Source organism: Neovison vison, chromosome 13 (assembly GCF_020171115.1).
Source record: "Neovison vison isolate M4711 chromosome 13, ASM_NN_V1, whole genome shotgun sequence".
NCBI classification, from domain to species: Eukaryota; Metazoa; Chordata; class Mammalia; order Carnivora; family Mustelidae; genus Neogale; species Neogale vison.
The window spans coordinates 30,098,386-30,114,455 of NC_058103.1; the positions used below are offsets into that span (position 1 = coordinate 30,098,386).

Consider the following 16,070-nt stretch of genomic DNA (forward strand, 5'->3'; position numbering starts at 1 on the left):
CCCTGAATTGGAAACCAAGTCCTCTCTGTAGCTTTTTTTTGGTTCCTGGTGTAGGAGGAAACAGGCTCTTCTGGACTAGATGCTTACCTTCTCCTGACGTTGTCACAGCAGTATGCCTCCGCCCCTCCTGAGCTTTCCCAAGAGAGCGTCGCTCTGGTCTCAGAAAGTGTTGCCATCTTCTGACTATTTGGGAATGGTGGAGAGAATGACTATTTGGGAATGGCTCGGAGAGAACACACAGAGGTACATCTTTTGCAATTCCACACACTTGTGCATAGGTTTGTAAACAAATACCTTGCCCAGTGTTCTTCCAACACCCCCATAATGGGGGGTCACATTTCCCTCTTTTTAGGTACTACTATCTGTTTTGAAGTTGAGCTTCAAGAAACCCAGATGGCTTTCTCTTTCATTCCCATGAAGCTTTGCTAGTGCCCCTGCAGCTGGGCCTTCTCCCCACCTGCCTTTCCCTGGTGTGGCTGCATTTTACTCATGCTCCTTCTCCAACAGAGCAAGGCTCGGGTGTCCTGATCCCACACAACGGACTCCAGTCAATAAAAGCTAAAAACTACAGAAGCAAATTCCACACAGAGATGTTTAACATTTTATAGTTTTGTAAAAACCTCAAGGAAAATCTTCCATGCAAGCATTAACAGAAGAAATTTTCCACATATTAAAAATAGGAAAATAGGATGGAAAATGCATTGACAAATAGCAATTTGAGTTATAAATGGTGATCCTGTTTGTCTTGTTTTTATATTCACTTTTAAATATTGTTCCAGGAATTGTCCTGTCAAACCAGCACATTAAGAGAAGATTGTGATTATCATTGGTTCACTATTCAGATTTTCACCTATGAGCCACCTGATTGATGCTCAAATTTGATACGTTCACTTTGTTCCTTGCCATAAATTTTTGGCATATACCACTTGGGTGGATGTTACGTATCTGGAACATAAATGCTGTAAAAATTAGTCCCCCCAGCACCACAGCCGCTGCAACAGCTATCAGTGTGTGTCCTGGAAATGGCAATGGAACTTCGTCAACATAAATCTGCAACAGAAAAAGCACAGTCTTTTAGCTTCCTGGATCTAGTCATTTGAGACACTGATTTTTTTTTTTTTTTTTTTGAGACACTGAATTTTATAGGATCTCTGTAACAGTGGAGATACTGTTAATCAAATTAGCAAACTTCTGCTCAGATACATACAGACATTCAGCATCCACAAAACCTAGAACCCATCTCTGGACAATCTGGCAAGTACACATTTGCACACAATACAGAATATAAATTCTATTGTCCTAGGTCTTTAACCCCAGGGGTCTGCAGGATACTTACACTGCAGGAAAATGCTCTGTATTCAATTACGAGGAAGGGACAGAGTTCTGTGGGAAAACAGGAAATGCCTGCCAACTGCCCAGGGTGACCGGGGAATGCACTTCCTGAACTGGGTCTTGAAGAGTAAGGGGTTCCCAGAAGACAAGGAGAAGAACAGGCATTCCAGGGAGAGGGAATAAGCAAGTCCTCTTTTAAGCTGTCATCTTTTTAGAAAATCCCCTATGTGCTAGCATAGGGAAACTTCTGTAGATTCAAAATTCTTCCTATACCTGAATTGATAACTAATAAAAACAAGTGCCTAGAAGAGAGACAGGATTGTGGACAGAGGGGCATGGAGGTATCTTTTTCTCAGAGACTAGAGGCAAGGCAGGGTGCCATTTCCATTAACTCTACAAGTGGTGGGTATATAGGAAGTAAGATGGTTCGAGACGAGTGACTTAGGTTTTCTCTGTGAAGTAGGAAGCTACATCACATTTTGAAGTAGAAGAAAGGAGAGATGAGTGGAAATAGGGCAGTGGCAAATGTGGAGAAATGCTAAGGATCATTAAACTGCTTTAAGATATAGCTCAAGTTAATAATTAATTAATTGATTAATTAAATTAAATTTTTAAAAAAGATAGAGCTCAAGTTAAAGGTACCACCATCCTCCCAGCATCCAGAGGAGGTATGCTTTTTCTGAGGACCAGCCCTTCTATGCCATCGATTCTTTCATAATTTCTCTGAGATTCATTCTTTCCATTCCATTTTTAATACTGCTTCCGTGAGCTTTATTACCTCACTTTATATAAACAAGTCACTCAGCCCACTCTCTGTGCTGTCAATCCATGTTGACATAATAACACTGCCAGATTCATCTTTGTAAGACACCTGTCTGTCTATAAAACACTTTTTAAAAAAAAATGAGGCTGCTTTATTTGTAATGAAAAGAATTTTGACCATATGGAACTGGTGCCAGAAGTGGGATGTTATAAGTAGCAGAATTGAAAGGGTGATTCTGGCCAAATGGTGTGGAAAGTGGGGAGAAACTGTTTTTCCCAGCTGGGCAGATGAGTACCTGCACAGTAATGGATCAGCTGGCTTAGCCATCTCCTGGTGTACGGCACAGCCAATGGTGTGTGCCCAGCGGTACTGGAATTATTGGGAATTTGATAGAAAATGTTAGATATTGAATGTGATATTCAGGATCGTACTTGTGGTCTTCAGGATGGTACTACATATTAACAAAAATCTTCCTTTTAAGCCAGACTATCAGAAGAGCTTGGATAATTAGCTTTGTTAAGAAACATCTAATCCATTTGCAACCACTGAGAGAGACAATTGTATGCTACATGTAATCACAAAAGTGAAATTTCTTTTCTGTGCTGAAGTTGGAAAGAGCCAGAGGAAGTAACTCATTGTAATCAAGTCTATTTGGGTTTTGTTTCCATCTTTTTGTTTAGATATCTCTCCTCTTAGTCCCCACAGTCCTCATGGCTGACAGCAGTTCCTGGGTCTATAAGCTGTTTTTTTTTCATTATCATCAAGAAACCCACGTCCTGGCATTTGGAGCAAAACTCCTGTGATTCATTCTGACTGGGCTGTTGTAGATCATGTCTTCATCCCTGAACACCTTTTTTCAAAAATGTTTAATAGCTTCTTCTTGCTGACAGGAACATTCTAAAGTTAATGACCTCTAACTTCTCCTACAGTTTGACCCTAACCAGCCTACTTTATTGTACAGAACCTTCCATCCCAGCCAAATGCATACTTCGAAGCCACTTAAGAGATAAGCTTTATGCTTTCTCTTAACTGTGTCTTTGCTGCTTCTGTCTCTCAACCCAGAATGCCTTCCTTACCCATTTTTTTTTACATAAAATAAAATTTTAGTCACCTTACCAGACATTAGAAACATCTCATTTGTTCAGTTAAGCTGTCATTACTTTTTAAGAGTAGAAACCTGTATCACCTCTGAATTCCATATTCACCAGCTAAACTACCACCTCTAAAATTCTTGAAAACAGTTTTTCCTCACGTTTCCCTTCTAATCTTCTTTGACTATCCAAATATTCCACACCGTGTCTAAAAAAGTTAAATCCCAGAATCATAGAAGAGTGTCTTCTAGACACAATGTCACTTTACTGCCAAAGTACTTCATTTTGTGTATCTTAAACACAGAGAATTCACTTAAATAGCCACAGTGTAATTACCACTATCAAGGCATTAACACTGAGACAATGCTGTTCTCTAATCTACAGACATTATTCAAATTTTGTCAATTATCCCAATAATGTCTTTTAAGGTACACAAAAATCTCCATTGTTTCAGGCTACTTTCAAAGGCAGGTGTCAACAGTCCCAAGAAACTTACATCCTTTTTCTACTCTTTCCTAATGATTCTCTTCCTTCGTTCACTGTACAATCACTTCCTATCTTTCTTTTATTCATTTTAGTGGTTCCTCCTTCATTCCTGAAGCTTTGTGTCCTTCTGTTAACACTTTCTTTCATCCTTGAAGAACTTCTTTATGTATTTTTTTTAAAAAGAGAAGTTCTGCCAACAGTGAATTATCTTAGGTTTCCTTCATCTAAGAATGCTTTCATTTTTCCTTCATCCCTGAAGGATAGTTTCACTGGATACAGAATTCTGGATTGGCAGTCCTTCCTCTACACCCAACCCCTGTTCGTGGTATATTAAAGATGTCAGGCCACTTTCTTCTAGCTTCCATGGTTTCTGAGGAAAAATCAGCAGTCATCCAAATTATTGTTTACTTACATGGCTTTGTTGTTGCTATTGTTTTGGCTGCTTTCAAGATTTTTTTCTTTATCTTTGATTGTTAATAGTTTGATTATGGTATATTTAGGCAGAATCTCTATATCTTCCTCTGGATTCACTAAGCTTCTTAAATATGTAAATTTGTGTCTTCACCAAATTTGGGACATTTTCAGCCTTTATTTCCTCTTCTTCTTTTCCTTCTCCTTCCTCTCTCTTCTCCCTCCCCTCCCCCTTTACCTCCCTTCTCTCCCCACCTCGGACTCCTCCCCCACCTCCCTCTCCTCCGGTACCTCCCCCTTCTCCCTCTTCTCCTCCTCTCCTTCCAACTCCTTCTTTTTTATGCATCACTCCCTTTTTCTTGTCCTTCATGGACTCTGGGGACATAAATGGCAGACTTTTGATACTGTCACATTGCTCCCTGAGGCCATTCTTTTTTAAAAGTCTTTTTTTTTCAGAGTGTTTTGCTTTCAAATTCACTAATTTTTTTTTCCTCTGCATATTTCTTCCACTAGCAAGTCTATCCAGTGATTTTTAAATTTTAAATATTGTATTTTCCAGTTCTAAAACCTCCATTTGGTTCTTTTTTATAGCTTCCCATTTCTCTGTTGAGAATTCTTCCCTTTCCCTCTTCAGTCATTTCAAAAGTGTTTACTTTTACCTCACAGAACCTGGTTATCATGGCTGGTTTTAAGACATCTGTCTGTCTGATCAGTTCATTTGCCATCAGTTGCTTATGGTCTTTTCTTTTGAGGATTGATTATAGTTTCTTAGTTATTGGCATATTAAGTAATTTTGGATTTTATCCTGGACATTTAAGATGTTTCTGTTGTGAGACTCTGAGTCCTATTAAGAATTCTCTGGAAAACGTTGGGGTTTTTATTTGTTTTAGCAGCTGGCCACACTGGTTGAGTTCGGATCAAATTACGCTTTACTCTCTGTGGTGGCTCCAGTGTCAGTTCAGTTTTCAAAACTTTGGCTGTGCTCTTGTGTCTTTCTGGTTCCTGTGTTACTCAGGGGTTATTCCAGAACTGAAGTGGTATTTATATTGCAGGTTTATTTTGAAGTCTTTGCTATGCTTTTTTTTTTCTTTTGTTTATTTTTTGAAAGACTATTTTCACCAGTTTTATTTTATTTTATTTTTTAAGTTTTTATTTAAATTCCAGTTAGTTAACTGGAACACATTTACAGCAGCATGGATCCATTACTGGGGCTGGCCTTAGGGCAGGGTCAGGATAGAGAAAGGAGAGGGGTGGGGAAATAGGAAGGAGAGGGAGAGGGAAAGAGGAAGGAAAGGAGGAAGGGGGAGAGAGAGAGATTTTATTTTTGATAATGTGGTATCAGTATTTGATAATGAGTGAGTGAGTCATTAATCAATTTAATCAAATCCTCATTCCTTCTCACCCCATCTCCCCCACAGGTAGCAAATGTCATTATATGAAGAAGCATAATTGAATTATTGCACATCATGTGGTAATTCAGGGAGATTGATTTTGGTTTCCAAATCTCGGATCTTGATAGCTTTTAACAATGAATTCAATGAACAATGAAGATAGTCAGGAAGATTGTAATGGAAACTAAAATGCTACAGACATATGTTTCTTTGGGGACATGACATGAGAGAAGAGGTGGTAAAAGTCTGAAAACAGAGTTAAAAACGGAAGATGGAGAGAGAACATAAACAAATACAGGCACTTTCTAAATTTTTCCCACTGTTGATGGGTCCTGCTACGTGTCACACACACTACCTTCATCATTACTGACAATGTCATCCCTGTTCTCCAGCATCCCCTGTCTCCAGGCCTTGTCCATCACACAAATTACACCATTTTCCTCTTTCGTGTCTCTTGCAGACACTTGTCATGTGACTTCCCCAGCCATCATCCCATCAGTACCTTATGCATTTACTGTACCTGAAATTCTTCAACTAAGTTACAAAAAGTGACTCCCGGAACTACGGACACTCTGAAGTGAAAAAGCTCAGAGCCCTGTGGAAAAAACACACCTGCTCAGTAGCAACACAGAACGAAGTTTCCTTTATGCTAAAATACACAGTGGAGCCACTCTCCCTATAGGTGTTGCATAGAAAAATCCAATTTCCTTCCTAAGGCTCTTGGGCATCTACTTCGTGTATCAAAATAAAAATGGAGGAAGAAGGACAATGGCTGAAATTTCTTTTTAGAATAAAGAAACATAAACATAAAACCTAACATGGCCTGGACAAATAATTTGGACTAATCTTCGTATTCATGGTTTTGCTACGTCCACTTGTTTTTACTGACTTTTGCAACAATTACCTGGATTATATCGGCTTCATGTGTTCTTATAGACAGCTGGAACTGGAAGACATACCTGTGTTTGTCCAGATGAAGGATACCAAACCCGTTTTAGTCCCTAAATTTTGAAAATGCCCTTTCTGCTCCACCTTAAAAATAATCATTAGTTTTGCCTACCAGCTCCAAAAATAGTAAGTTAATGTTAAATTCAACTTTCAGATACCTTTAGAAATAATAATATCAAGAGAAAGAGAGGAAAAATAAATACCCTCCATATATTTTAAAGATACAGTTTCTACCATTGATGGACACTTAGACTTTAAAACTTAAGCCAATCTTAGTTTAGACATGTATGTTTTATTTCAGCTCAAAACAGGAAAAACAAAAGTGCTGTCAACTCACCTTTATACTTAAGTTGAGGCCTAAAGGATTATATACTGGAGCATTAAGACGGTGTTCTAAGTAATTTTTCAACTTCTTCACGTTTGCTGGTACACTGTGTTCTAAAAGTACATGAAGTGTATTTTAAGCACGCTTATGTTATTTTCACATTTTGCATAAAATGTGCTATGTAATCAAGGTATAATAAAGGATTTCACTCTGCAACATGGCTAAGTTATCCCAGACTTTTGGTTTGCTTTGACTATATAGAAAATATATTTAGGAAATGTTAGGCCTTATAGCTAACATTTCATCTCCTCAGGGACGTTGTCAAGAAGGACAAGACCTGTGGGGCGCATGGGTGCCTCAGTCAGTGAAGTGTGTGACTCTTGATTTCAGCTCAGGTCATGACCTCAGGATTGTGAGATCTAACCCCACACTGGGCTCCGAGCTGGGCCTGGAACCTGCTGAAGATTCTCTCTCTCCCTCTACCCCTTCCCCCCTCCTGCTTGTGCACTCATTCAGGCTGACCTTTCCTTCCAGCTGCATGCTCTTGACCAGTCCTAACCTGCACATACTTTCTATCTTTGGCAAAGAGATAATTCAACCTTAGACGTTGCTAAATAATTTTCAATAAGGTAACAGAAAACTTTCATAATAGGATCATTTAAATCTTTTCTTTTTTTTTTCAATTTATTTATTTTCAGAAAAACATTATTCATTATTTTTTCACCACACTCAGTGCTCCATGCAAGCTGTGCCCTCTATAATACCCACCACCTGGTACCCCAACCTCCCACCCCCCCGCCACTTCAAACCCCTCAGATTGTTTTTCAGAGTCCATAGTCTCTCATGGGTAAATCTTTTCTAAAAGAGTGATCATGTATTCTTGCCTTTCTTACAATTCTTTCTAAGACCAGATATATAATGTGGGGATTAACAATTGCAGTGGTATAATGGTACAGGAGATCTACAGGGGAAAGAGCTCTGATAGTAGCATTTACCAATTTCTGTGGAGTTAATAGTCTCGCCATGGCTAATTGCAAGCTACTAATGGCTTAACAATCAGTACATGAAATGTTTGAATATTTGACAGTCAGTGCTCAAAAGCTGGTAACATTAGGCTCCTGCACACCACAGAAAATTGGGATGTTAGTTAAAACAAAATATTTAGTAGTTTTCTTTGCTAGATTTTCATTTCAAGGATGCATATAGTGAGTAGAGTAAAACTCACTGAATATCCAGTGTCTGGATACTTGGTAACATATTAATGGCTGATCAAAATTTCATTTAATTGTATCTATGTATTTATCTATGTCCTGATTGAACAATTTCATCAAAGTGTTTACATACATAAAATGTACAGGATAGAGTTGAATATTCAAGGTAAAATTGAATTGTGGTAAATTGCATTTTTCTTTTATTAAAAATTTTATTTGTTTATTTATTAATCATTCTTCTTCTTATTTTTTTTTAGTAGGCTACATGTCCAGCATGGAGCCAGACTTGGGGCTTGAGTTCATGACCCAAGATCAAAACCTAAGCTGAGATCAAGAGTCAGATGTTTAACCAACTGAGCCACCCAGGTGCCCCAAAGATTTTACTTTTAAGTAAGCTCTACTCCCACTGTGGGGTTCAAACTTATAACCTCAAAATCAAGAGTCACATGTTCTACTGACTGAGCCAGCCAGGTGCCCCTCATTTTTCTTATTTTTTAAAAAATTCTGCATCTTTTAAATTATTTTACCATAGAATTTTGAAGAAACTTGGATTGTAAAATTAGGAGGTAGATTCTCTCTCTCTCTCTCTCTCTTTCAAGTTTTATTTATTTCAGTAATTTCTATACCCAAAGTAAAACTTGAATTCATGACCCTGAGATCGTATGCTCTTTGGACTGAGCCAGCCTGGTGCCCCTAGAAGACAGGTTTTATAGGCTATCTGGCCATACATTTTAGAACTTCCTCTGTAGCATTGCAAAAGCAGTCTAAAGAGACAACTAGACCAACATGTAGCACAGATTCTATCATTTTTGCTACTCATCTACAAAATGGCTTTCAAATGTTTTATGGTTCAGATTGTTCAAAAATAGCTTTCATGCCGTGAAATCCAGGGCACAGAAAGTAATAATGAAATATATGGGAGACAAGAGTAGGAGAGTGAACAGCAATGTGCCAGTCGATTCAAATTCTTCTCCAAAGAGGGGTGCCTGGGTGGCTCAGTCATTTAGGCGTCCAACTCTTGGCTGCTTCTTGCATAAACAGGTTTTATAAGCCACTTACCTGGGTAATAACAACATTAATTGTATGACAAAATAACCATACAAGAAAGCAAACCCTACTTAGTTTCCAGTTTTCTCTGCTATTCACTTCAGTCACAGTAACCAGATATGGAGTTTCCACTGGGATATGTCCATCCTCACTGTAAATTTCCAAAGAAATTGGATATTGTGTAACTGGAAACTTAAAACGAGGAACCTAAAATTCAAATTCCAAGAATGAATGTCAAAACTCAAGACTAATTTCATTTCCTCGTAAAGAGTGAATAGGTACCTTTCTCTAAGAGTTTGGCCATTCTAAATGACATGTGCCTCTTAGGGTTCCTGCCTCCTCAGCACATGAAAAACAATCTGTCTTATAGGAGAGTGAGCATGAACTCCCAAAGTAATACACAAACATTGTGGTAACAAAATTTGTAACTTTTTTTTGGCCCTTTCAGGAATTTGTTGTGACGGTATTCAAACTTTGTTGGATAATTGGTATCTCACAGGGCAGCGCGTGAATTGGATCTTGCCCACCTCCCTCCCACCTCTCTCCCGGCCAGCCATGATCTCTCAGCCACACTCCTGAAGCTTGGGCTCTGGGGTCAGAGTTCAAATGCAGCTTTCCCACATATTAATGATGCGATCTTCGACAAACTACCTGGCCTGTCTGTGCCTCAAAATTAATGAGACAAATCATGGAAAACACTTAGAGCAGTGTTTAGTAGATAGCAAATGCCCAAGAAATATTATTATAATTCAGTGAGGGGAGAATTATAGGGGTATATGTAACAATCCTCATAATTCACTGCTAATGCTGTGCTCGATATGGTATTAAATGATTTTATCTTTACATAAAGATAAATATATAGATAGATCTACAGAAGAGAGAGAGATACCTATAGATAAATGTATACATATCTCTTTCTATAGATATATAGACCCAGAGAGAGAGAGTCTATATAGAGAGACTATATATATAGAGAGAGAGACTCTATAATGTTATGATATAGTCTTACAAGGCCTTGAAAAAGACCTACTTGAAAGTTATATTAAGTGCATTTAATTTAGTGAATGCAAACACCAATATCCATCTGACACATCTTTGAATGCTTAAATATATGACACAGAACCCATTCTCTTAACCAACATACTATACTGTCTTCTATTTTGTCACTACTCCCAAACCAAGCTCCTCAGTTACAAGGACTTCGACTTCTATATTCCCAGTACTGATACACATTAGATACTCAATAATTTTTGAATGAATCTGTATCCATTGTAATCTAGTGTAGTGTATGACAGGTTACAAATTGTTTAGGGTGTCTTTATAAGAATGCTGTGAAATGGGCAGCATGGTGCATGTATTATTCTGTTTTGCAAAGGTGGTTCATTACCTTGTTTAGGGACATTTAAATCCAGATCTTCCTAGCCTGTCCTGTTTAGTTCTATGTCATAATAAGACATCACTTCCACATCTTAATTTTCATATCGAATCAAAATGCACACTTCAGAATCTTATATTAATTGAAAGTACTTTGTCTTCAGGCAATTAAAAATGACCTTACCTTTTCTCTGCAATCTGAGAAAGCAACAGCATGTGAAAACTTCTGATCATTTGTGCAATTACACTCCTCCCGAGTAGACATGTTAGCGCACTGTTTGAATTTACCAGATCTCTGCAAAGAGAATACAGGTTGACTTGCTTTTTGTGCGGCAGGATTTCTGCAGATTGAGTAAATGTTCGCTAGATACTTGTCTCCCGAATGAGAAAAATCCCTGAGAAGTTAAGAGGGGGAAAATTCCTTTGGTAATGGACTAAAAGTACAGTATTTCTGAATTTTGTTTTCTTGCTTGGTAATTTGAACTCAAGTATCAGCTGCTTGCCAGGTTGATGTTTAACATGTATTGGACCTTCAAAGTCTGTGTTATTCTGAAGGCAGCACATCAGGACCATGAGACTTCCTGTTCTGGATCCCTCCCATCACAGGCATGAAGACAGAGACCTAGAAGCAGCAGATGTGATGTGATGGGGCTGTGGACTTGATGGAACCCTCTCCAAGTCTACTGTTTCAGGCTTGCCCTTCTTCGTGGCATTCATTAGTTCACTAATAATTTAAAATCTCCATTATAACTGTCCATTTGTCATTCATTTTTTATTTGATCACTCTTGCTAGAGATTGGCTTTTGATTTTGATAATCAGCTCTATTTGTTTTAAATGTTATTCTTCCTTTTACTTTTTTTTTTAAAGGATTACCATCCCTCCCCCCAGCTTCTTTTTTCTCTTCTTCCTTTTATTGAGATAAAATGTACCATTTAAACCATTTTTGAATGTACAATTTGGTGAGTTTTTGTACATTTGCAATGCTGTTTAATCATCACAACTGTCTAATTCCAGAACACTGTTATCGCCCCAAACAGAAACCCTGTACATATTAATAGTTACTCCTGCTTGGCTTAGTTGGAGGAACATGAGACTCTTGACCTCAGGGTTGTGAGTTCAAGCCCCATGTTAGATGTAGAGATTACTTAAGAATAAAATCTTGAAAAGAATAGTTACTCTTCATTTCCCCCTCCCCCCAGCCCATCTAATCATTCTATTTTCTATCTCTATGAATTTTCCTATTCCAGACATCTTACATAAGTGGAAATATACAATATAGCTTTTTGTGTCTGTTTTCTTTTGTTCAAATATTGTTTTTGAGGTTCACCCATGCTGTGGAATATGGCAATACTCCATTCCTCTTTATGACTGAGTAATATTCCATTGTGGGGCTATTGCCTATTTTGTTTATGCATTCATCAGTTAATGGATATTTGGTTGTTTCCCCTCTTTGGCTATTACCAATAACGCTGGTATAAATTTTCTGTTTGAACATACATTTTCAATTTGGCAGGGGGAGATGTATATCCAAGAGTAAAATTGCTGGGCCTTAGAATAATTCTGTATGTTTAATTTCTGAAGACCTGCCAAAATGTTTGCCACAACAGCTGCCCATATCTTATCCTCCTCAGCAATTGATGAGAGTTCCAATTTTTCCACATTTTCACCAACATTTGTCATTTTCCATTAAAAAGGTTATTACAGGCATCCAAATGGGCGAGGTGTGGTATCTCATTGTGATTTTGATCTACATTTACATAAGGACTAACTAATCAAACATTGTTCATGGGCTTCTTGGCCATCTGTGTATCTTTTTCGGAGGACTCCCTACTCAGAGACTTCATCTATGTCTGACTGGGTGGTTTGTCTCCTGGTTGTGGAATTGTAAGAGATCTTGAGAGAATCTGGATACTAGATCCTTATCAGATAAATGAACTGCAAATATTGTTTCCCATTCAGTGAGTATCTTTTAATTTTCTCAACAGTGTCCTTTCTTTTTTTTTTTTTTTAAAGATTTTATTTATTTATTTGACAGAGAGAGATCATAAGTAGGCAGAGAGGCAGGCAGAGAGAGAGAAGGAAGCAGGTTCCCTGCTGAGCAGAGAGCCTGATGCGGGACTCGATCCCAGGACCCTGAGATCATGACCTGAGCCAAAGGCAGAGGCTTTAACCCACTGAACCACCCAGGCGCCTTCAACAGTGTCCTTTCACCCATGCACAAAAGTTTTTAATTTTGATGGAGTTAAAATTTATTTATTTCTCTGTTGTTGCTTGCACTTTAGGGCCATAGTTAACAAATCATCACCTTACCAAAGAGACAAAGGTATACACTTATACAACCATAAGAGAGTTTTGTGTTTTAGCTCTTACGTTTAGGTTTTCAATCCGTCTTAGGTTAATTTTTGCATCTGGTGTAAGATAGGTGATCAAATTCATCCTATTCAATGTAGGTATTCATTCAGTTGTCATGGCACCATTTGTTAAAAACCTTCTCTCTCTCCTTCGAGTGGTCTTGGCTCAAGTGTCAAAACTCAGTTAACCACAGATGTTTGGGTTTATTTCTGGATTCTCAATTCTATTCCATGGATATGTATGTCTATCCTTGTGCCATTATCACACTGGTTTGATTACCATAGCTTTATAGTAAATTTTGAAACTAGGAAATGGGGGTTCTCCCACACTTTGTTTTCTTTTTTCAAGATGGTTTTGGCTGTTCAGAGTCTCTTGAAATTCCTTATGAATTTCAAAATCAGCTTTTATATTCATGCAAAAAAGGCATTTGGAATTTCAATAGGGAATGCCTTTCATCTGTAAGTCAATTTGGGGAGTATGGCCCCTGTAAGAATATTAAGTCTTCCAGTCATGAACATGGGATCTTTCTCACACTTAGTTCCCCTTTAACTTCTTCAGCTATGTTTTGCAGCTTTCACTGTCCAAGTTCTGTATTTGCCACACTCTTGTGGCTGGCACTATGCTGGGTATGAAAGATGCAGTAGAGAGTAAAATAGATTTCAAAATAACCACCACCACCTTGAATTATGAAACACAATAAATAAAGCAAATGAGTAAAATCTGGAAAATTGTAATAAGTGCACTGAAGAAAAATAAAGGAGAGAAGGGGGACAGGCAGTGGGTACCACTGGGTGTGGGGCTTCCAATTTTAAATAGCGTGGTCAAGGCAGGCCTCACAATGATGGTGACATTTAAGCAAAGACCCGAAGACAGTGACAGAATGCGCCATGAGCTATCTGGAAGAGGAGCATTCCAGATTAATACCTTTGGCTGCAGAGGCCCTGAGCTTGAAATACGTCTGGCATATTTGAAGAACTGCATGGAGGCCAGTGTGGCTAGAGCAATTAACCTCAGGGGAAATCAGGTCAGATGGAATGCCAAGGCCAAGTCATGAAAGACCTGATAGACCACGGTGAGAATTTGGCTTTTGTTCTGAATTACATGGAATGACAAGAGTTTAGAACAAAAGAAACAAGCATTTTATGTCTTTGCATATGTATGTGTGTAGATACACAATGCATATGCACATGGAAGGGGTGTGAATGTCTGTTTGTGTATGTCTACAGACAGGCAGCTGTGTTCTTCTGGAGAGAGATTCCACAGGTATCTGTGAGGTTTCCTCAAGAAACTACCCCATCACGTACTCTTCCTCTCAACCTCATGGTTTCTATTCTTTCTATCTTGTTCACTCCACATTCCAGAGAGACAGAGGGCTGCTGGGTTTGGTTGTTTTCTAGGCAGAACCTTGGTAGGAGCTTAAATGCACTCTGTTGGATCAAATAGTCTTCTTTCCTTTAGGGCACCATTTGTTTCACTGGGCTAGACATGTGAGATGGGTCTGGGGGCTCCCTTCATCTGAGAAAAGATACTCTTACCCCACTAATCCCCTTTGAAATCCAAAGAGAAACCAGGGAGAGGTCAGGAGAAGCATTCTGTTTATTGAGTTCTTAGCTCCAAAACCACATCCAGAAATAGCAGTAAGGGTGGGGGTTGGGGGGCAGCTAATGGGGCACCTGGCTGGTTCAGTTGGTTAGGCCTCTGACTTTGGGTCAGGTCATGATCTCAGGGTCCTGAGATTGAGCTCCACATCAGGGTCCCTGCTCCATGAGAGTCTGCTTCTCCCTTTCCCTCTCCTCCTGCCCCTTCCCCATTCATGCTCTCTTTGTGTCTCTCTTAAATAAATAAATAAATAAATAAAATCTTAAAAAAAAAAAAAAGGAGGGGGGCTAAAAGAGGAGAAGGAGGAACAGGGTAGTACAAGTAGTAATAAATGCTGACATATCAGGGTAGATGGAACATTGTTTTAAATGAATCTTCTCATTGAATCCCTGCAGCTAGGTCCATCTGTCATTTCACAGAATGATTTCTTGAATTCAAATAAGTACAGTCTGTACATTCAAAAATTATTTACCTTTGACGTAGGAAATAGATTTCTTGGTATCGGTTTGCTGGGATCTGCATGGTAAAAATTGTCTGTGAGTGGTATGGCAATTCCCATATTAGATGGGGGTCTGTAATTTATCTGTAAGTGATTAAGCAAAGAAAACAAGTAATTAATAATTATTTACTAAGTCTTTAACTTAAAAATCTTGATTTTCAGAAAAAGCATTCAAAGCAAATATTTCATTTTTAGTTCCAGGCAGTAGAGTAAATTTCTATTCTTCCTGTACTCCCTATACCTTATTTTTCTGGGCTTTCAACAACCTTAGCCCATGGCAATATAATTGTTTGGAACTTGTAAATAAGTGAAAAATTTTTTAGTATGTAAAATAGCGACCAAAAGGAAGTGCAAGAAAGTTTCAACACCTCATAAAAAGTCTTAGTGATATATTTAGTAAATAAATCTTCAAGTTTGGTCAGTTGGGTTTTTTGACACAGAGAAAATCTTAAGTAATAAGTTCATCAGCAAAGAATAATAATACATGTTTTTTTAAAGTGTCACAGACTCTGACAAGGCAGAGATTAAAATGGCAACTACACCAAAATGGAACCAGTAAGATGGAACCAGGACAGGTCAACATAATGGCAGATAACTGTATATAGCACAAAAGCCCCAAGATTACGTCCCCATAATACAGCATAAAATAATTTTTAAAATGGTGAGACTGAGTTACCAGGAAAAGTCATTATTTCAGGACATGTTGGCCTTTTAGAAATAATTGTCACATCCTCAAGATGACAGGAAGATTGACCAATAACTGGAATGTTTTGTGCATGTCAGGAAAGAAATGCTAAGACGGGATGGCCAGCCAATCACACAAAAGTAACATATCACAGGTACCCTTAAAACAATCCACTTAGGTTTCTTACCGGCAAAGTTTTGATCATGTTGAAACCTTGACTGTCTTTATGAACACCACTAATCCAGTCTTCCAGTGGGATAAGTTTACTAGGGATGTGATGCATAGATTTGAGATAACTACAGCTGTTTTTCATCATTGGCACGACTGTGGTGACTAAACACTCAATGGATGCCCCCCAGACAACTAATGCCAATGACGTTGAACCCTGAGGACATCCAAAGAAATGAAGGTTATTCAAAGGAGTTGTTAAATCACTGCTTCAATTTCCTTGCTGGTTATGGGTGTAGTGATCTGAAGGGGCACCTGCCCCCCAGTGTTTATAGCAGCCATGTCAACAATAGTCAAATGATGGAAAGAACTTAGATGTCCATCAAC

At 38.4% G+C, this 16,070-nt stretch overlaps 1 protein-coding gene across 1 annotated transcript in view; it reads right to left on the reverse strand.

Moving 5' to 3' along the window:
- Positions 1 to 834: 834 nt before the first annotated feature.
- CATSPERB (cation channel sperm associated auxiliary subunit beta) overlaps positions 835 to 16,070 on the reverse strand; it is a 109,946-nt gene continuing 94,710 nt past the window's right edge. The window contains 7 exon segments of the mRNA XM_044231233.1: positions 835 to 1,050; positions 5,995 to 6,069; positions 6,760 to 6,860; positions 9,077 to 9,212; positions 10,564 to 10,674; positions 14,804 to 14,914; positions 15,703 to 15,900. Coding sequence (XP_044087168.1) covers positions 835 to 1,050; positions 5,995 to 6,069; positions 6,760 to 6,860; positions 9,077 to 9,212; positions 10,564 to 10,674; positions 14,804 to 14,914; positions 15,703 to 15,900 — 948 coding nt within the window.